This window comes from Ornithorhynchus anatinus, chromosome 7 (genome assembly GCF_004115215.2).
Source record: "Ornithorhynchus anatinus isolate Pmale09 chromosome 7, mOrnAna1.pri.v4, whole genome shotgun sequence".
NCBI lineage: Eukaryota > Metazoa > Chordata > Mammalia > Monotremata > Ornithorhynchidae > Ornithorhynchus > Ornithorhynchus anatinus.
Genome location: NC_041734.1, coordinates 38,855,084 through 38,877,248, shown reverse-complemented (window position 1 = coordinate 38,877,248; position 22,165 = coordinate 38,855,084). Strand labels below are relative to the sequence as shown.

At 43.6% G+C, this 22,165-nt stretch overlaps 1 protein-coding gene across 3 annotated transcripts in view; it reads right to left on the bottom strand.

Moving 5' to 3' along the window:
• The window catches only part of LOC100083492 (germinal-center associated nuclear protein-like), a 70,717-nt gene extending 49,602 nt beyond the window's left edge, over positions 1 to 21,115 (bottom strand). For 2 of the 3 annotated variants that reach the window (XM_029069693.2, XM_029069695.2), the window contains exons 1-7: positions 20,938 to 21,115; positions 18,607 to 18,712; positions 17,419 to 18,489; positions 14,191 to 14,405; positions 12,476 to 12,560; positions 7,914 to 8,052; positions 6,054 to 6,250 (exon numbers count right to left, since the gene is read on the bottom strand). In XM_029069693.2, coding sequence (XP_028925526.1) covers positions 6,054 to 6,250; positions 7,914 to 8,052; positions 12,476 to 12,560; positions 14,191 to 14,405; positions 17,419 to 18,451 — 1,669 coding nt within the window. In that variant the 5' untranslated portion in view covers positions 18,452 to 18,489; positions 18,607 to 18,712; positions 20,938 to 21,115. The other variant, XM_029069694.2, reaches the window with a different exon arrangement.
• Positions 21,116 to 22,165: the final 1,050 nt, after the last annotated feature.

Here is a 22,165-nt window from a genome sequence, read left to right as displayed (position 1 = left end):
TATACTCTCCCAGCGCTTAGTAAGGTGTTCTGCACACAGTAAGCACTCAATAACTACGATTGAATGAATGAATGGGTGTTGCACTGAAGAGACAGTCAGTAAAGATACTTAAAGATAAATAGTTAAAGAGAGAAAAAAACTAGAGTAGAGAGCCGAAAGAGGGGTCAGAGAGAAAAAAGGTGAGGACAGAGGGATAGGGAGTCTCAAGGAAATGAGGGGGAATAACGAGAATAATAAAAAGACCCAGGCATTCATAGGCCCTGATATACACAGGCCCAGATATTCACAGGGACAGTTACATAAATAGATATACACGCACACATGGGAACTTGTCTGCTAATTCTGTCTTTCCCAAGCACGGTGCTCTGCACATAATAAACACTCAATACCAGTGATTGATTGATCAACATACAGGCAGACACAGATATATGCACACACACACACACACGCACACAGAGCTATAAACATACAGACACACAACAAATATCTACTGCTCTACTTTAGAAGGTCCCGCTGACCCCCTTTGGACTGTAGCAGCAGGGACAGTGGGATCTAGAGGATGACGGTAACCCCTTTCGTGTCAGAAGTGTCCCTCTTGAGGCAATGTGCCCCATGGAGATAGACCCCCACCTTCAACCCATTAGTAAGGACTCTGGATAAGAGAGTTAGGGTTATATTTTGAGGGTGGCCAAACAGGGGATTAAAGGTACGGGCCCAGTGAACTGGAGGTGGCCTGAATGGGCATTTCGGAAACACGAGGAACCAAGGAGAGTAGTCAAAACCACTGAGTGGAACAGCAAACAGCCCAGGCAGCCGATAAACCTGATCCAGGAGAGTAGGAGGAAGAAAGAACATCATTTTAGAGATGGGTGGTTGGCTCATATTACAGAGATCAACACCATTCACTCCTTCATTCAATAGCATTTACTGAGTGCTTACTGTGTGCAGAGCACTGGACTACACATGTGGGAGAGTATGGTATAACAATAAACAGACACATTCCCTGCCCATGATGACCTTACAGTCTAGTTGGGGGACAGTCTAGAGCACTTCCAACATCATCAGCAGCTGCAAGATGGCTCTTTTTCCTTTCCAAAGATGGCAGTGTTTCTGGGAAATGATATTATCTCATCTGAGAGTATAATTGGAGGACAGAACTCCCTGTGTTGCACAGGGTTATCTGGGAAGTGAGCTGCACTGTTAGTGACTTTCTCCATATCGCCTGGGCAAGTGGATTTGCCCACTAAGGATTCTGGCTTCAGGCAGTAGCTTGGTTTGAGTGGGAGCTGGAGCCTTGTGTTGCGAGAAACCGCTGCAAAGGTGAGCCCAACCCCTACTGCTAGATATGGGCAGCACCAGGATTATACCAGATTTTGAAATAAAAATAGAATAAAGAATGTACTTTAGTTACCACAGAGAAGAAACTGCATGTTAACTCATATATATGTATACAAGTGTTTATGTGTATAAGCTAAAGGCCCAATAATTGAATATTAGAAACACCTTATAATTTCTATAGTAGAGCTAAATCCCCGGAGCCTGAGTCCTTAACAAAACACTTGTCCCTTCCTTACTTCTCCCTCTAACCACCATCTTCAACTATTCATCCTCCAATGGCTTCTTTTCCACTGCTTTCAAACATGCCAATGTCTCCCCTACCCTAAAAAAACCGCCTCCCTTGACCCCACAGCTCCCTGCAGTTTTCATCCCATTTCCCTCTTACCATGTCTCTCCAAACTCCTGGAGCGAGTTGTCTACCCGCTCTGTCTCAAGTTTCTCTCCTCCAATTTTCTCCGTGACCTCCTCCAATCTGGCTTCCATCTCCTTCATGCCACAGAAACTACCCTCTCTAAGATCACAAATCACCTCTTTCTTGCCAAATCCACTGGCCTCTCCTCCATCCTAATCCTCGTCAATTTATCACCTGCCCTTGAATCTGTCGACCTTCCTCTTCTCCCGGAAACGCTACCCAACCTCGGCTTCACTGATGCCGTCCTCTCCTGGTTCTCCTCCTATCTCTCTGGCCGTCATTCTCTGTCTGTTTCCTGGGCTCCTTCTCTGCTTCCCGTCCTCTAACTGTAGGTATCCCTCAAACTTCAGTTCTGGATCCCCTTTTATTCTCATCTACATCCACTCCCTTGGAGAACTCAGTCACTCAAATAGCTTCAGCTGTCACATCTAGTTGAATGATTCCCAAATCTGTAACTCCAGCTCTGATCTATCTCCCTCTCTGCAGTTTCATATGTTCTTCTGCCTTCAAGACATCTCTACTTAGAGAAGAAGGAACGTGGCGTAGTGGAAAGAGCAGGGGCTTGGAGTCAGAGGTCATGGGTTCTAATCCCGGGTCCGCCTCTTGTCAGCTATATGACTTTGGGCAAGTGGCTTAACTCCTCTGTGCCTCAGTTACCTCATCTGTCAAATGGGGATTGAATCTGTGAGCCCCACATGGGACAACCTAATTACCTCGTATCTCCCCTAGTGCTTAGAACAGTGCTTGGCACATAGTAAGTGCTTAACAAATACCATCATCATCACGTCCTTCCATCACCTCAGACTTAACACGTCGAAGACAGAACTCATCTTCCCACCCAAACCGTGCCCTTCTCCTGACTTTCCCATCACCATAGATCACTAGCCACCTAGAGGCAGCCATCACCTGTCTCACTAGCCTGTAACCTTGGTGTTACATATTCAATCTATCACTAAATCCTGTCAATCTTCACAACATTGCTAAAATCTGCCCTTTCCTCTCCACCCAAACTGCTACTGCGTTAATCCAAGCACTTATCCTATCCCACCTCGATTACTGTTATCAGCCTCCTGCTGACCTCCCTGCCTCCTGTCTCTCCCCACTCCACTCCAGACTTCACTGTGCTGCCTGGAACCTTTTTTCTACCACAACTTTCGCTCTGTGTTTTCCCGCTCCTCAATAACCTTTCGGTGGTTGCCCATCCGCCCTCCACATCAAACAGAAACAACTTACTATCGGCTTTAAAGCACTCAATCACCTCGCTACTCTCCTACTACAACCCAGCCTGCCCACTTTGCTCTATTACTAACCTACTACTGTACCTCACTTCATCTATCTAGTCTCCAACCTCTCGCCCACCTCCTGCCTCTGGCCAACAACACCCTCCCTCTTCATATCCGACAATTACTCTCCCCCCTCTCAAAACCTTACCGAAAGCAGATCTTTACCAAGGGACCTTCCCTAACTAAGCCCTCTTTTCCTTTTCTTCCACTCGCTTCTGCGTCATCCTGACTTGCTCCCTTTACTCATCTCCCCTCCAAGCCCTACGGCACTTAGGTACATATCGTAAATTTTTAATCTCGACGTCAGTCTCCCCCTCTAGGCTTTAAGCTCACTGTCGGCCGGGAACGTATCTTTTATATTGTTATACTCTACTCTCCCAAGTTCTTAGTACAGTGTTCTGCAAGTAGTAAGCACTCAATAAATATGATTGATTGAAAGACCACAGTACATAAAATCCCGAGTTATGTCACGCACTAACTACTGAAGAAGGAATGATTATGGCAGTTCATTCATTCAGTCACATTTATTGAGTGCTTACCGTGTGCAGAGCACTGTACTAGGTTCTTAAGCACTTACTATGTGCCAAGCACTGCACTAAGCACCGGGGTAATCAGGTTGGGCAATAATCAGGTCGGGCACAGCCTTTCCCACCTAAAGCTCACAGTCTAAGTAGGACAGGTATTGAAGTAGTGTGGGATCTATAAGCTACTTTAATAATAACCTGACATTAAATCCAATCCCTGCCAAGAAAACAGTTCCCTCTTCAGCCCTCCAAACATCTCCTACCCAGATGTCTGCCAGTAACTTGCAGGCCGGGTTCTCCACTTCAGCCGGGATTCAAGAAGAAGGAAGCACAGGCTGTGGGAACTAGAATAAAGAAAGAGCTCTTCTCTCCCACCCTGATTCTGTGTTCTCTTCAGTCCACCTGAAGGAAACCTGGTTGAGCCCCTCCCCATTCCCCTGCTTCCCATTCATTAATTGCTTTCAGTGGGGGGGGGGAGGGTGGCTGCAGTCTGTTATTACAGCTTTTAGCTTCTAAACAGCGGACAGTGCTCCTGGGCTAAGGGGAGGACCTCAACTCTCTGGTGATGAAGATGCAGCACCAAAGTGACGTAGAATAGCAGGAGGAAACAGCAAGGCCCGGCCAAACTAGCTTAGCTGCCTTTTGGGCAAGGACGTAGGGTCAGGAAACGGGCATCTGGATGATCTCCCTAACATTTTCTTGCCCCTTTTCTGCTGGGGTAAGCAGTGGCGACAGCTTGAGTAGGAGTCACCTGTGCCCCCTGATTAAAAAAAAAAAAAGGAAAGGTGGATAGGAGTAATTAATCAGTTGTATTTATTGAGCACTTACTGTGTGCAGAGCACTGTATTAAGTGTTTGGAAGAGTACAGTATAACAAGAGACACATTTTGGAAAGGGGATCAGAAGACTGGTGGAGGGGTCTGTGTTTGGGGAGTACCATGGTGAAGTGGATATAGCACAGGGCTGGAAATCAGAAGGAGCTGGGTTCTAATCCCAGCGCTGCCACTTGTCTGCTCTGTGACCTTAGGCAAGTCACTTAGCTTCTCTTGCCTCAGTTATCTCGTCTGTTGCCAAATTGTCCATTCCAAGCACTTAGGTCAGTGCTCTGCACATAGTAAGCGCTCAATAAATACTATTGAATGAATGAATGAATGAATGAATGAATGAATGAATGAATGTAACATGGGGATTAAAACTGTGAGCCCACATGGGACAACCTGATTACCTTGTTTCTAACCCAGAGTTACAACAATGTTCTGTACATAGTAAGCACTTAACAAATACCATAATTATTATTATTATTACACAAGGATCAAGAAAGTCCCTAGGAGAAGCGCAGGAGAAAGGATGAGGGGAAGGGGAGAGTCAGGAGTGATTTACCATGAATTGCCTGTAAGACCTCTTTAGCCATGCTGGGGCCAGCTAAGGAATGGGAAACTAACAAATTATCTTTTTTAAAATGCTGGGGTATTATGACCCATCTTATTTTGGGAAAAGTTTTCCCATAGACTTAAATGTATTTACATAAGGATCCTGGACTCTGCCTTTATTCACAGTATACTGAAATTGGTGGAAAGAGCCCAGACTTGAGAGTTACAGGATGCGGGTTCTAATCCTGCCTCCGCCACTTGTCTGCTGTGTGACCTTGAGCAAGTCACTTAACTTCTCTGTTCCTCAGTTACCTCCTATGTAAAATGAGGATTAAAACTGTGAGCTCCACGTGGAACAACCCGATTACTTTGTATCTACCCCAGTGCTTAGAACATTGCTCGGCACATAGTAAGTGCTTAACAAACATCATAATTATTAATTATTTTTAATATTAAATAAAAGAATACCCTCAGCTCTCCTATGGCACTGAGAACATCTCCTTGAATAATTCCAGAAGGAAAACAAACATTAAAGAAATCACACCTTGATAAGCTCCTTGCATGTGCACAACCATTTAATAATAATAATAATAATAATGTTGGTATTTGTTAAGCACTTACTATGTGCAGAGCACTGTTCTAAGTGCTGGAGTAGATAAAGGGGAATGAGGTTGCCCCACATGAGGCTCATAGTCAATCCCCATTTTACAGGTGAGGTAACTGAGGCACAGAGAAGTTGAGTGACTTGCCCACAGTCACACAGCTGCCAAGTGGCAGAGCCGGGATTCGAACCCATAATCTCCGACTCCGAAGCCCGTGCTCTTTCCACTGAGCTACGCTGCTTCTCATTTCCATTCTTCCAGCAATGCATTCTATCAGACAGATTTGCAGAGTTGGGTGCTACCTAATTCTTCCGTTCCATTCTGACCAAAATTTCTAGTGAAAGCATATGTTGTAGGGGACCTGACTGGACACACAAAAGACAGCGCTACATAAGCACAAGACACCAAGTAGGTGGTTAGGATTTAAAATTTAGAAATGTAGTCCATAGGCCACTTGATACAATTCAATTTCTGCTTTTCCTTTCTTACTGTTTACAAACAGACTCGACGCACACGATGCCGTACCTAGTCTTAGGATTTTATCCCTTTGCTCGAGGATTCTATATTTCTCTTCAGAAGTCTTTGCAGTTCTGCTCATCAAACTGCTGACACCATATACCGCTGATCTCACACTTTCTGGGTGCTTCATTTGAGCATCAGAACTAAATAGTTCTTCCTCTTGGTTTAGTCCCCTTAGAAGTTCAAGTTTTGTAAGTGAAAGGCTGCAATTACATAAATAGAGATGGTAGATTTAAGAATAATGAGGGAAAAGTAGGCACTCAATAAATACTATCGATTGATATAACGAAACTAGGTCTCAAGACAAGGGCTTCGCATGCCCGAAGGGGAGAGAAGCAGCATGAGTAGTGGAAAGAGTCCAGGCCTGGGAGTCAGAGGACCTGGATTCTAATCCCCGCTCTGCCGCATGTCTGCTGTGAGACTTTGGGTGAGTCGCTTGACTTCTCTGTGCCTCAGTGACCTCATCTGTAAAAGAAGGATGAAGACTGTGAACTTCAACTGGGACGTGAACTGTGCCCAACCTGTTTACCTTGTATCTACCTCAGCGCTTGTGAGCAGGGACTTTATTATATTATTATACTGAGCACTCTCGGGCGATTAGTACAGTATTCTGACTGCAGTAAGTGCTCAATTAATACAATTGACTGTCTGACTACAGTGCCCAGTACATAGTAAGCACTTAATAAATACCATAGCAGAGAAATGACATTTTGGATGGAATGAACCTCAGCTAGTTCCCCTACCCCTCCTAAGTCCTCAAATTAGTGAGGAAGTGCTGAAGTGGCCTTTGGAGATATTTAAGCAGGGAAGACTTGAAATTAATTGGGGAGGGCCTCCAGAAGAAGATGTAATTTAAGAAAGGTTCCAAAGATGAGGTCAGGAGGAGATACCAGATTTAAAAGAGGAGGGAATTCCAGGCAGGGGGAAAATCCTTAGGATGCAAGAAAAGTTAAGGAAATAGAAAGACACTCATTGAAAACGTGCGATAATTTAATTTGGGATAAGGGTATAATTCTCATTCACTTTTTAAATCAATCTGTTATATCTATGGAGTGCAGAGCAGTGTTTTAAGCACTTGGAAAGAACAATAGAGTGAGATGACATGAAACTGACTTCAAGGAACTTAAAATCTGGTGAGTTGTAAATGATCAATTTTTATTGAGCATTCATTCAGTCAATGAGCACTTTCTGTGTGCAGAGCACTGTGCTAAACTCTTGGAAGGGTACTACCCGTGCCCTCAAGAGCTCTGTTTTATCAAATCACAATAAAGAAGGAACATGTATAATGAGACTATAAAATTCAGTAAATTCAAGAGAGATTAAAGAATAAGAAAAATCAATGAAGATGAGTGTTTGCCAACCCAATAAAGTGGTGATAGTATTTGTCACTTTGCCATTTTATGCTCTGTGAAAATGATAATTACTCGCCTCAGAAGTATTGAGACAAATCTCTCCATGTTAAAAAGCCTTTCGAAAATGCTGTATTTAGTCAAGTCACAAAGTTATGCCTAGCCATCTGTTAAACAATTTGCAGAATACAACCCACTGGCTTATTGGGTGACTTTGGGCAAATCACTTAACTTCACTGTACCTCCGTTTCCTCCTCTGTAAAATGGGGATAGGACACTCACTCTTTATACCACTTATATTGTTTGTCCCATGTGGTTCAGGAAGTGTGTCTGATCTAATTGTCTGTAGCTACTCAAGTGCTTATCCCAGTGCTTTGCACAGAGTTGGTGCTCTAACAATTCCACAATTCTCATTATTTTTGAAAATATTAATTGTATCCATTTCTTAAAAGTAATTGCAAAGGATTGACCTTATCAAAATATTTCAACTGAGCAGCTTCTTAAATAAACAATATACCTCTTGCTAGGCAGATTATCATTGCCTAAAGATTTTACTGAAGGCTTTTGAAGAGAAAAATTCTGATGGTTTTCCTCTTCACTTTTATTGTTTTTTCTTATTTTTTTTCCTTTGGCTAAATATTCTTCCTTTCCAATTCCTGAAATAAATGGAATAAAATAAATTTTAAAGGTGTCTTTATCCAGTATGTTTTGTTCAGCTTCCTTTATGTAACGTAACCTGTAGATCACAAAGTAATGAAACCACAGAAAATTAGAAGTCCTGGCCATTAATAAAATATTTTCAGCCGAAACACATCCCAGTTCTTCTAAGATTCGAGACTGAAGAAAAGCAAGCATTCTATAATCAATTACTCTTAGTTCTCGATCTGCATGTCCCCAGAAAAGTTTATGAGTTCCTTGTGAGTGGGAAATGAGGACTAAAGAAGGAGAAGAACAAAGTTGGAGCTAAAGGAGAGGTCTGTAGAGGAAAAATCTAAAACTTCTTTGTCCCTTTTCTGCTTGCTCCGCAATTCCCAGAAAAATGAAATAGAGGGAGATTCTGGACTTTGGATGTGTCTGAAAGGAAAATTGGAAGGGTAGAGGAGATCTGGCAGGTAAAATTCCCTTCAGGTGAGGCTGATTTCATTTTTTCCATGGAACTGAAGCAAATAATAGAACAGAGGGAAGGATTTAAGAGGCATGAGGGATACAGACAGCAGCAGCCACAAAAAATCTTGGAATGGCTAGAGAAGCAGCGTGGCTCAGGAAAGAGCCCGGGCTGGGGAGTCAGAGGTCATGGGTTTGAATCCAGGCTCTGTGACTTGTCAGCTGTGTGACCGTGGGCAAATCACTTAACGTCTCGGTGTCTCAGTTACCTCCTCTGTAAAATAGGGATTAAGACTGTGAGCCTCACGTGGGACAATCTGATTACCTTGTATCTATCCCAGAGCTTAGAACAGTGCTCAGCACATAGTAAGCACTTAACAAATACCAACATTATTATTATTATTATTATTATTATTAAGCCCAGAAAACTATTACTCGATTTATTCCACCAGTAATGTGGACAATATCTGTATAGGTGCACTGATTTATGCATACAGCCCTACAAGCAGAAATACCTTGCTTTGAGTGGCTATGAGAGAAATAGAGGGTCCTGGTAAGGAATAGACAAAAAATGAAAGGAGATCATGAGTGGAGGTAAGTACAAGTGCATTTATTCATGTTATAATAATAATAATGATGATGTTGGTATTTGTTAAGCACTTTCTATGCGCCAAGCACTTTTCTAAGCACTGGGTTAGATACAAGGTAATTAGATTGTTCCACATAGGTCTCACAGTCTTTATCTCCATTTTACAGATGAGGTAACTGAGGCACAGAGAAGTCAAGTGACTTGCCCAAAGTCAAACAGCTGACAAGTGGCAGGGGCGGGATAATAATAATAATAATAATGTTGGTATTTGTTAAGCGCTTACTATGCGCAGAACACTGTTCTAAGCTCTGGGATAGATACAGGGTAATCAGGTTGTCCCACGTGAGGCTCATTGTTAATCCCCATTTTACAGATGAGGTAACTGAGGCACAGAGAAGTTAGGTGACCTGCCCACAGTCACACAGCTGACAAATGGCAGAGTCAGGATTCAAACTCATGACTTCTGACTCCCAAGCCTGGGCTCTTTCCACTAAGCCATGCTGTTTCTCACAAACCCTTAAACCAAAAGTACATTGCTCAGAGTAGGTATGAGAGAAATAGTGGTGCATTATTGTATTTATAGTATCTGCTAGGCATTTACTATACACCTGGCACCATATTAAGCGCTGGGGTAGATACAAGCTAATCAGGTTGGAGACAGACCCTGCCCCACTTGGGGCTCACCGTCTAATCCCCATTTTACAGATGAGGTAATTGAGGCACAGAGAAGTCGTGACTTGCCCAAGATCCAACAGCAGACGAGTGATGGAGTCAGGATTAGAACTCAGGTTCTTCTAACCCCCAGGCCCACGCTCTATCCACTAGACCATGCTGCTTCTCGGCATGTTAAGGAATAGGCAAAAAAGAAAGGAGAAGATGAGGGAAGACACATTCTGAGCCTGTGTCACACCCTCAGTCTTTCTCACAAACAGACACGCTTGCTCAAACAACCCAAATCAGACCCTCCCCCGCCTACACACACCCTGCCACAAGCATGCATTCACTGTAGCACAAACACATTCCTTCAGCGCACAAATTCAGAAACACACACATATCCATCCATCCCATCCAAACATACGTAAACTCAGATATGGACAGGTTTGATCCTGGGCAAATAATAAATAATGATGATGCGGGTATTAAGCGCTTACTATGTGCAGAGCAGTATTAATAAGCACTGGGGGAGATACAGGGTAATCAGGTTGTCCCATGTGAGGCTCACAGTCTTCACCCCCATTTTACAGATGAGGGAACTGAGGAACAGAGAAGTGAAGTGACTTGCCCACAGTCACACAGCTGACAAGTGGGGGAGCCGGGATTCAAAGCCCTGACCTCTGACTCCCAAGCCCGGGCTCTTTCCACTGAGCCACGCTGCTTCTGAAAGCAAAGCGGCAGAGATATGAAAAAGTAGGTGAAGCTTCAGTAAGGGGCAGCCTCCACCGCTGACTGTTGGGACGGCCTGCCTCTGTTCCCTCAATGCCAGGAGTAAGTGCCGGTCTCCGTGGCTGTACCACTTGCAGTTTACCTTCTGCTGCTGCTTTGGTTCGGGTCCATTCTTCGTTAAAGACGCCGGTGAATGTGACATTATGTTTTAGAATGTGTGCCCTCCCAGCCCTTAAACCTCCCCCAACCTCCTCCTCTAGACTGTAAGCTCCTTGTGGGCATTCATTCATTCATTCAGTCGTATTTATTGAGCACTTACCATGCGCAGAGCTCTGTACTACGCACTTGGGAGAATACGCTGCAACAATAAGCAGACACATTCCCTGCCCGACACAAGCTTACAGCCTAGAGTGGGGGGAGATAGTAATACAAATAAATAAATTACAGATATGTACAGAAGTGCAGTGGAGCTGGGAGGTGAGGGAGAGTTAAGAGAGCTAATCGGGGCGACGACAGAAGGGAGCGGGAGAAGAGGAAAGGGGAGGCTTAGCCTGGGAAGGCCTCTTGGACGAGATGGGCCTTCAATAAGGCTTTGAAGCTGAGGGGGAGTAATTGTCGGATTTGAGGAGGGAGGCCGTTCCATACCGGAGGCGGGATGTTGGCGAGGGGTCGGCGGTGAGACGGGGGAGATCGAGGCACGGTGAGAAGCTTAACGCTAGAGGAGCAAAGTGTGCGGACTGGACTGTAGAAGGAGAGTAGTGGGGAATATATCTGACATTTTGTTAGAATATACTCTCCCAAGCCCTTACCACAGTGCTTTGCACACAGTAAGCGCTCAATAAATACGACTGACTGACTAATCTGAGTGCTCAGAGACACTACCAATGTAGTATTTTTAAATATGGATATTCTTACATGCACGTGTTTACACACTCGATATTTATTTTTCTCGTCTCCTTGCAGTCTGTAAATTTCTCAGGGAGTAGGGAATTACCTTCCCTTAATCAATCAATCAATCGTTTTTATTGAGCACTTATTGTGTGAGGAGCACTGTACTACTGACTTGGGAGAAAACAATAGAGTTGAGAGACATATTCCCTACCCACAAGGAGCTCACAGCCTAGAGGGGTAGTCAGACATTAAAACAGATTTTCGATAAGGGAATGGGAGAATATAGTGATGTATACGTAAGTATAAACCGAGGGTCGAGTGAATATCAAGTGCTAAAGAGGTATGGATACAAACACCTAGGAATTGTAGGGTGAATAGGAGGAATAGCAGTACTGGAGGAAGCTCATTTGCAAGTTCTGATCGATTTAGTACCAGTGTTTTATTTAATCGCTGAGAAGCAGTATGGCCTAATGGCTAGAGCATGGGCCTGGGAGTCAGAAGGACCTCAGTTCTCATCCCAGCTCCCCCACTTCTCTGCTGTTTGACTTTGGGCAAATCACTTCACTTCTCTGGGCCTCAGATGCCTCACCTGTATAGGACTGTGAGCCCCAAGTGGGACACGTACTGTGTCCAACCTGATTAGCTTAGTGGAGTTCCTGGGACATCGTATGTGCATAACACATACCATTAAAAGTCATTTAAGAATGAAAAAAGGAAAAGAGTCGTTAGTAAAGTCAGTGAGAACTCTCAGAAAAGTCATGGAATGTCCTACACGTTGATCCACCTGGAAGAAAAAAGTTCAATAATAATAATAATGTCGGCATTTGTTAAGCGCTTACTACTTGCCGAGCACTGTTCTAAGCGCTGGGGTAGATACAGGGGAATCAGGTTGTCCCACGTGAGGCTCACAGTTAATCCCCATTTTACAGATGAGTTAAATGAGGCCCAGAGAAGTTAAGTGACCTGCCCACAGTCACACAGCTGACAAGTGGCAGAGCCGGGATTCGAACCCATGACCTCTGACTCCGAAGCCCAGGCTTTTTCCACCGAGCCGTTTTCTTAGGTTATCGAAGTCTCCACTAACGTGTAAATGCCCCTCAAATTTCACTTACTTGATTTTTGGTTGTGCCAAAACATAACGATGTTTCTATGTAATCTCTTCCCCTTTTCCTTTGCCAGGGCAGCCCCAGCAGAAACCTGGAAAAGTACATACGTGATGATTTCATACAGTTATCACTGAAACAACAGAAATCCAGGAAAATGAAACAATCAATGGAATTTCTTGAGCACATACTGTGTGCACTACATTGTATTAAGCACTTAGGAGAGTACAATAGAGTCGGTAGACCCGATCCCTACCGTCAAGAAGCTTATAATCTAGAATGGAGAAAGAGACATTAAACTTAATTACGGTCAGAGGAAATGGCTGAGTGAAAGGATAGATACGAAAGTGCTGTGGGCTGGGTTAAGTATGAAAATGTTAAGGGGTATAATACCCAGTGCGAAGTTGATGCAGCAGGGAGGGCAGATACGGTGAGAAAATGAGATTATAAGGGGAGGATTTGGGGAGGAGATAGGATTTTAGATGGTTGATGCTGGGGAGCGTGGTGGCTTCTCCGATACGAAGAGAAGGGGAGTTCCAGGCCAGAGGGTGGACGTGGGCGGGGTGTCAGTGGAAAGACAGTTGAACCCGTGATACAGCGAGACTTTCAGCATTAGAGGAGTGAAGTGTGAGGGCTGGGTTGTAGTAGGAGATCAACAGGATAAGGAAGAAGGTGGAGAGCTGATTGAGTGCCTTAAAGCTGATGTCGGGGAGTCGCCGTTCGATGCAAGTGGATAGGCAACCTCTGGAGGGTTTTGAGAAATGAGGAAATTTAGACTCACTGTTTTTTAGAAAAACAATCCGGGCCGAAGAGTGAAGTGTGTACTATAGGGAGGAGAAATAGGAGGCTGGGTGGTCGGCAAAGAGGCTGATGCAGCAGTCGAGGTAGGCCAGGAGAAGTGCGTGGATCAGTGTGGGTAGCAGTTTGGATGGAGAGGAAGGTGGGGAGACTGTAAAGATATTGTGAAGTTGGAGCCAACAGAAACTGGAGACAGACTGAATACATTGGTCGAATGAGAAATGCCGAGGTTACAGGCTTGGGAGACGGGGAGGATGGTGGTATTCTCAACAGTTAGGGGAAATTCAAGGTGGGGGTACCGGGTTTGGGTTCAGAAGATGCAGAGTTCTGTTTTGGGCATGTCAAGTTCAAAACGTCGGTGGGACATCCAGGTAAAGATGTCCCGAAGGCAGGAGGAAACGTGAGACTGCATAGGAAGAGAGAGGTCGGGAGTGGAGCGGTAGATTTGGAGACCGTCGACTCAGAAATGTAGTTGAAGCCATGGGAGCAAATGAATACTCCAAACCAGAAAAGGATAGTTCCTAACAACTAAATTTCCAAAAGCATATAGAGCTGTGCTTTTCCTAATGAAAATGAGGCCACTTGATTTTGTCATTTTTATGTTTTTTTAAATGACATTGTATATCAAACCCTAATAAATTTTAAAAGCAAAACAACGACCTAAGAAAAAGTTGACATTATTATAGTAATTTGGAATGGTAGTAGAATCTTTAATTTCTAGTGAAGTGGTAAGACACAAATCTTAATATTCAGTATCTCTGATGTGAAAAAAATGTACATTTTTAGTGGCCAATATTGAAACTAAGCATTTATTGAGTGATTACAGAGTCCTGAGTGCTACACAGATTTAATTTAGCATTTTTTTCCATTTCGGTTACACTTTTCATGATCTGTACACTTTTCAGTTTACCACTCTGAATACTTACATGATCACCAAAGTAGATAACTGCCATGTATTTGTTGCGTTTGATATAGACCTCCTGCACATTTCCAAATTGACTAAAATACTTTTTAAGAACAACCTTGTTATTAAGGTGATAAGGAATATGTTTACACTGAATGGCAGAGCGGCCATTCGGCAACAAGTGGTCAGATTTCGCACTGTTTTGATTCCGATGAGGAAGAGAAAAATCGGTTGTGCCTGGGAGGAGAAAATGGACAGTATATCAAATCAATAAATCAATTCTGAAGATTTTCCTTTAGGAGCAAATGTTGCACCTGTAAAACTGGAAATTCGGCAACAATTAGAAAACCTGGGTAAATACAGATGGGTGAGGAAGCAAAATTGAATGCTGGGAGTTTATATTTGCAAAAGCAAATTATTTATAGTATTTATAAGCTTCAGTTCTGTGCAGAGTACTAAACTAAGTGCTTGGCAGAGTATAAGAGAATTTGTTGCCTTGGTCCCTGCATTCCAGGTGTATATAACGAAAGACCTGCGATTTCAGATAGCCCACTCCTCTCCGCGTCAGTAAGGAACTCCTGACCATTGACTTCAAGACACTTAATCAACTCTCTTCCCATTATTTATCCTCATCCCTGTCCCACTACACTTCAACTCAGACTCTTTGCGCTTCTCAATCCAACTCGCTTCTGGTGCCTAGTTCTCGTCTCTCTCACCGCCAACCTCATCCTCATTTCCTTCTGTCTCCACTGCTCTCTCCACCTTCAAAATCATTTTAATATATCATCTCAACTTTGATTTGCTCAGCAAAGCAATATTATTTACTGAGTAAGTATTCTGGGCAGGGTACTGGATTAAGAAGCACTTGGGAGAGTAAAACTGGGTAAGTATATACCCTCCCTGCCCTCAGTATAAATTTCAGCTAGGGCAAGCAACCAAGTGTGAATATACCTACCCAAGTGCTGTGGAGATGGAGCAGTGGGTACTTAATAGAGTGGGGAAATGATCAATCCATCAGTGGTATTTATTGAATACTTACTGTCTGCGGAGAACTGTACTAAGCACCGCCCTTCCCATCTCTGAAACTCATAACCTTGGCATTATCCTTGACTTCTCCTTCTCTTTCAGTACGTATATTCAGTCTGTCACTAAATCCTGTGGATTTTTCCTCCACATTTCCAGGATTCACTTCTTTTTCTCTACCCAAATGATCACCACGTTGGTCCAAACATTTGTCACGTGCCAACTTGACTATAACAGAAACTCCTCAAAGATCACCCTGCCTCCAGTCCACATTTTACTTTGCGGCTGAATCATTTTTCTAAAATGTCATTCTGCGCACATGTCCCTTCTCCTTAAAATTTGTTGTTGGCTACCCGTTCCTCTTCATATCACGCAGAAACACCTGGCTTTAAGGCTCTTAGTCCACTCTCTCCCTCCTACTTATCCAGTCTCTGCTTTCAGTACACGCAAGCTAGCCCTATTTCTTCCTCTCCAGTTCTCCTGCTCACTGTAGTTTGTCCTCTTCTTTCCTGCCTCAACATCTTGTTCTCGTCCATCGCCAGGCATGGAACTCTCTCTGTCACCCTTTGAATTCACCAGACCACAACTCTCCCCCTCTACAAGGTCCTTCCACAATCATATTTCTTCCAGGAAGCCTTCACCAGTTAATTTATCTTTCCCCTATGCTATATCGCAGCGTGGCTCAGTGGAAAGAGCCTGGGCTTCGGAGTCAGAGGTCATGAGTTCGACTCCCGGCTCTGCCACTTGTCAGCTCTGTGACTGTGGGCGAGTCACTTCACTTCTCTGTGCCTCAGTTACCTCATCTGTAAAATGGGGATTAACCGTGAGCCTCACGTGGGACAACCTGATGATGCTGTATCTACCCCAGCGCAATGAACATTGCTCTGCACATAGTAAGCGCTTAACAAATACCAACATATTATTATTATTATCCCTATGCACTTGTGTACTTACAAATACCCTAAGGGAATTCTGTACACATTAACTGACATATCCTACTACTAAGAACTCAGAACCCGGATTCTAATACCAACTCTGCCACATCCGCTGTGTAACCTTGGGCCAGTTACTTAACGTCTCTGAACCTCAGTTTCCTCATCTGTAAAGTGGGGACCAAATACCTATACAGTCAATCAGTTGGTATTTACTGAGTCCTCACTGTGTGCAGAGCACTGTACTAAGTGCTTGGGAGAGTACAGTAAAACAGAGTTGGTTCTGTCTTAGACTGTGAACTCTGTGTGGGTCAGGGACTGTTTTCAATCTGATTAACTTGTATCTACCACAGGGCTTAACAAATAAATACCACAATTATTATTATCTTGCACTAACTCATACACATATTGCCTTCTTTCTTCCAACTATCTGCACATTATTTCACTGTATTTCACCTGCAGGATTGTATACTCCTTGAGGATAGGAATCATGTCTAACTCTAGTTTATTCTCAAAAGCACTAAGTATAATGCTCTGCACACAACAGGTGCTTAATAAATATGTTCGATCAATAAGTGAAATAGATGCATTCAAATATGCTACCACTGCAATTTCCCACTCTGTCATGAATATCCATTCGGCCGTGTTTTGAGCAATTCTGCCCAGAAAATTAAATACCTCAAAGTCATATAGCACCTATCTTCTGTGCTGTCGAAAGAACTCAAACTCAACTCTAAATTCTCCTTGGCAGACAAATTTCCTCAGCTACCTCGATTCTAGCTCTGGGAGACAAATTCTCACTGACACAGAGCACTCAGTACTTCAAATAGCTTGTGGAGAAATGAGATATTCACCTTTAAGACTATGCCAGTATTATACAAATCAAATTATTTCTAGTTCAAGTTAACACATGCATTTGCTTGCGACATATTAGCAAAATGTTTTCGTTTGTGGAAAATAACCCAACTCTTCTTTAAAAAGAATTAATGAGATTTATTTACATGAAGTATAAAGTGAAATATTAGAATGCTAAATGTGGTAGGTATAATAAAATGATATACGTTATAATACAAAGCTCACTCTGAGCCCTTGCATTAGACCATAGATTCAGTTATACCATCAGAAGGGCAGGGAGGCCTTATTTGTATAAAGAGTAAGGAAGCAAGCTAGCTATGATAGCGTAGTTCAGCGTACTGTGGGTTGTTAACCCACAGTGTCGTAAATATCTCCTAAAATGAGTATAGAGGTATTATTTGAAATAACATAACTACTTTTTGTTAATTTGTAGCTCCTACCTTTCTTTATCCTTTCCATATATTCAGTTTTCTGTTTTTTAAATTTTCTTGATTGCTGTTTAGCAAACTGATCTGCTTCTGTTAGAGTCATTTGCGTGGTTGTTTCAGAATTATTTTGGGTCATGGTTGCTAAAGCATCTTTAAATGATCGATTCAAAGGATTAAAGTATTTATTTACAGAATGGTCCCCCATGGGTCCATGTTCTTGTTTCTTAAAAGCATCATATTGCAGTCTTTTTCGAGGCCTAGTGGAAGCTTGTACATTTTTCTGCTCCTGTTTCGTTCTTTGGCTGACTCGCAAGGACTCCCCAGAAGGTGTACTTGTAAAATTGCTAATAGTTCTTTCAAATGGTGGTTCAGGGGCTTTTTTTGCCCTGTTCCCTTTTCTACTTGAATGTGAAGAAGTGAAAGAAAATGGCAAATTAGTGCTTCTTGCTCGATTTGCAAAGTGAACGTTTGTTCTCATCGCTGGGAAAAACGGTTCTTGAGAAAAGTATGAAGTCTTCTGTCCCTCAGGCTCACCGTTAAGTGAACAAGAATGTCTGCAAGGTAGTCGGGTCATCTGGTTTGCTGTTTTATCCAGCCCAGCACTAAGAAGTGATTCAAACATTAACTTTTCTGGGGACTGAAAACTGCATTTTGATTTCCTAATGACGTACCTCGAGGGTTCTCCTGAAGAGTATCTTAGATGAGAAATGCTGGGGAGATCTCCAAAGCTGGTAACCGAATTAAAAGTGGGCCTTTCTTCATCAGTTTTGAAAAAATACGTAGCAGGAGGTGAACTAGCCATGTGAGAGGAAGCCACGTGAAGTTCAGTAGAGTGTTCAGTTTTCCTAGCTGAACCTATACCCACTGTTTGAGCTGAGTTAGCTGTGCCCAGTTCTGAATGTGATCCAAGCGTTCCGTACATTTTAGACCTTCCGCTTCCCTTTCCCGAGGCAGAAGAATCATGGTGAGGAAATCTTATTGATTTTGCAGATGTTTCTGAGGAAGTCTCAGGCTGCTTGGCAAGTTCATGACTGATCTGATTCATCTCTTTTTGTGGTTTGTCTCGATTCTGTTTCTGAGCATCTACAATACAAATGCATCACAACATTCAAGTCTCTAGTTTAGGTGATGGATTAAATTCGACAATCTTTGGAAGTTATCTAGGGGACCGTGAGAAAAAATAGATAACATGCAACTTACCAACACCAGCATAAATGGAGAGACGGTGTGAGTCGTCTCTGGCGCTATAAGGACGGCTTAAAAGAGAATCTTTCCTCACTGGTTTTGCAGGACGAGTTAGTAGGAGCTGAAGCAACCATAAGCACATAAGCAACATCATTACTGGATCAAACCAACAGGTCCATTCACACCAGTATTCTGTTTCCAACAATAGCAACGGGATGCTCCTGGGAAGAGTGTGGTGGTTGCCCTCCCTAACATCCATATGAACAATGGGCACGAGGGAACATCTAACATCTTTAACTTTTCCAAGTGGTCCAGGTCAACCTGCACACTGTTCAGTTACTTTGTGGACCCCAAAGACTGTTGGTCCTAATTCTGAGAGTGTTTCTTTTGCAATTTCCTGAGGAGAAAACTGGGCAGAGAGTAAAGACCCAGTAGCAGAAGAAATGAATTCCCTTCCCCTTGTGGGCGATGAGAAATACTATTAAGAGCAAGTATCAGAGTCCACTGCATAATCTGTCCATCACCCAGCCTTTCCCGAACTCATCAATCAATCAGTGGTATTTACTGAGCAGTTACCGTGTGTAGAGTACTGTACTAAGCTCTAGGGAGAGTACAGTACAACAGATGTAGCAATAACATTCCCTGCCCATAATGAGCTTACAGCCTAGAGGGGGGAGACAAACATTAATATGAATAAATAAGTAATTTTTAATATACAATTTAAAGATAGGTAAAAGCTGTAGGGTTGGAGGCTGAGTGAATATCAGATGTCCAAAAGTCACAGATCCAAGTGCATAGATGACACAGAAGGGAGAGTGAGCCAGGGAAAAGAAGGCTTAATCGGGGAAAGCCTCTGGGAGGAGATATGACCCTAAAAATGCCTTGAAGGTGGAGATCGGTGGTCTGGCATACGTGGAGGGGGAGAGAGTTCCAGGACAGGGCAAGGATGTCAGCAACAAGACAGATGAGAGAGGGGCATGGCGAGTATGCTGGAGTTAGAAGAGCGGAGTGAGCGCGCTGGTCTGTAGAGGTAAATCATTGAGGTGAGTTAGGATGGGGCAAGCTGATTGAGGACTTTAAATAATAATGATAATAATAATGTTGGTATTTGTTAAGCACCTACTATGTGCAGGGCACTTTTCTAAGCAGTGGGGTAGATACAGGGTAATCAGGTTTTCCCATGTGAGGCTCACAGTCTTAATCCCCATTTTACTGATGAGGTAACTGAGGCACAGAGAAGTTAAGTGACTTGCCCACAGTCACACAGCTGACAAGTGGCAGAGCTGGGATTCGAACCCATGACTTCTGACTCCCAAGCCCGGGCTCTTTCCGCTGAGCCACGCTGCTTCTCTGAAGCCAATGGTAAGGAGTTTCTAGTCGATGCAGAGATGAATGGGAAGCCAGTGGAGGTTCCCAAGAAGTGGGGAGACTTGGACTGAACGTTTTTGTTGATAAATTATCCATGCAGCAGAGTAACGTATGGATTGGAGTGAGGAGAGACAGTAGGCTGGGAGGTCAGCGAGGAGGGAGATGCGGGATAGAAGCACTGGAAATGCAAGGTGGCAGTTTGGATGGAGAGGAAAGGGTCGATTTTAGCAATGTGCTCATGTATGCCTTCACCTTAAAAAAACTCTCCTCTGACCCCAAGGCCCCCTCCAGTTATCACTCCTTTTCCTGCCTACCGTTCCTCTCCAAACTCCTTGAGGAGTTTGCCTCCATTTCCTCTCCTCCAATTTTCTCCTTGAACACTTTAAATCTGACTTCCACCCCCTTCTCTCCTTAAAAATCCCCCTCTATGTGGTCACCGGTGACCTCCTTCTTACCAAATCCAATGGTCTCTATCCCATCCTACACCTCCTTGACCTCCCAGCTGCCTTCAACACCGTCGACCACCCCCTGCTCCCGGAAACATTATCCACCCTTGACTTCAGTGTTGCCGTCCTTTCCTGCTTCTCTTCCTATCTCTCTGGCGGCTCCTTCTCAGTTACTTTCTCTTGCCTCCCATCCTCTAATTGTGGGAGTTCCTCAGGCTCAGTTTCGTGTCCCCTTCTATTCTCCCTCTACACCCATAAAAAGAATTCCCCAAATTGTCCTCTTCGGTCCTCTCTTCTCCTCTGGAATTCCCTGTCATCTCTTCTTTCCGCCCTCATACCCGGGCCAGTGACTCTGTTCCCTGAAAGCCCCCTCACCTATGGCTTCTCCAACCGTAAGAGGACCTCCCTCCGAACCAGATATCCCTCTATGGCCACCTCAGCTCAGGACAGGCTTCCTAGAGGTACTAGCCATCATATCGGAGGGTCCTAAGGTTTCCCATCCTGTTGCCAAAGAGATCTTTGCAGTTCCCACCTGTGGCCAAACGCCACAGCGCAATCCATGAGCTCCATCCTCCGGGAGGCGGCACGGATCAAGATTAGGTTTTCTTTTGGAGATACAGCTTTCCCTCTCAGTAACCGCTACGAGACCTGATGGATTTCACTGGAAGTATTTCAGTTATGCTATTGAAGTACGGCTTAACGGCCCGGTTCCGGTGTCCTAAAGTCAGTTTTGAATCCCCTGCCAGATGGCATGGAATATTCCAACTGCTTTTTTTCTCTGTCATCACCCAGCAGAAGGAGGGCTTCCGTTAACCCTTTTCGGGGCCATGTGATGAGACTCAGGTGGAGTTTAATTTCGCTTAAAGGACACCAAGTTGGTGGGAGGCAGGGCCAATGGTGATTTTATCCCTATTTTACAGACGAGTAAGCTGAAAACCAAAGTTAAGTGATTTGTCCAGGGTCACAAGGCAGGCAAGCCTGTAGTCTTTCCGCTAGGCCTCACTAGGGCTTTGATAGCGATCAATTAAGAAATCGGCTGCCCCACCTCCATCCTAATAGAACAGCTTGCTGTTTGAGTCAAGCAAGGGCAGATAAATTTTGCTGATTTTTATACTGATTCTTGTATCAACTTTGGGGGTGGGCGGGGGCTCTAAACAATGGCTTAAATTAGAAATCCAGAATCACTGTACCTTTAAAGAAACCAAATTGCTTCTTCTCTGCGTTTTAATCAGTATGAATAAGCTTGAGGATCTGATGGATTCCTCGGGAAAAGGGTAAATCTCCAGAGATCCAAATGCTAGATGCAGGGTTTTTTTTAAGCAATGGAATTAAATTTGATTGTTTGATAAAAATGGGAGGCAAATATTTTACAAGGGCCTACTTTCCCCTTTTCTTATTATCCCTAGATGTAGAATTGGAAGGAAGAAATAATATCCCATCATGATGCTAGTTCCTTTAAGAATTAGTTTGCCTTTGTAGCCTATGTCTTCCCATTACTGTAAATCACTTTTTACTAAGGTGATGTTAAGAAGTTAACTGAGACATCATAGTCTGATAACAGCAAGATTCCCCAGAGTTACTTTCTCTTTGATGCCTGATGCCAGCCAGCAGTCTGACCTGAAGGTGCACGCAATCTCTCTCTCTGAATTGTGACTGTCATTTTATTTTAGTTACCCTTTCAAAATAGTAGGATACTACCTAGGATTGTATTTTCTTTTAACTTTTATGGCAATATCACCCACAAATAAAAGTCTGTCCTA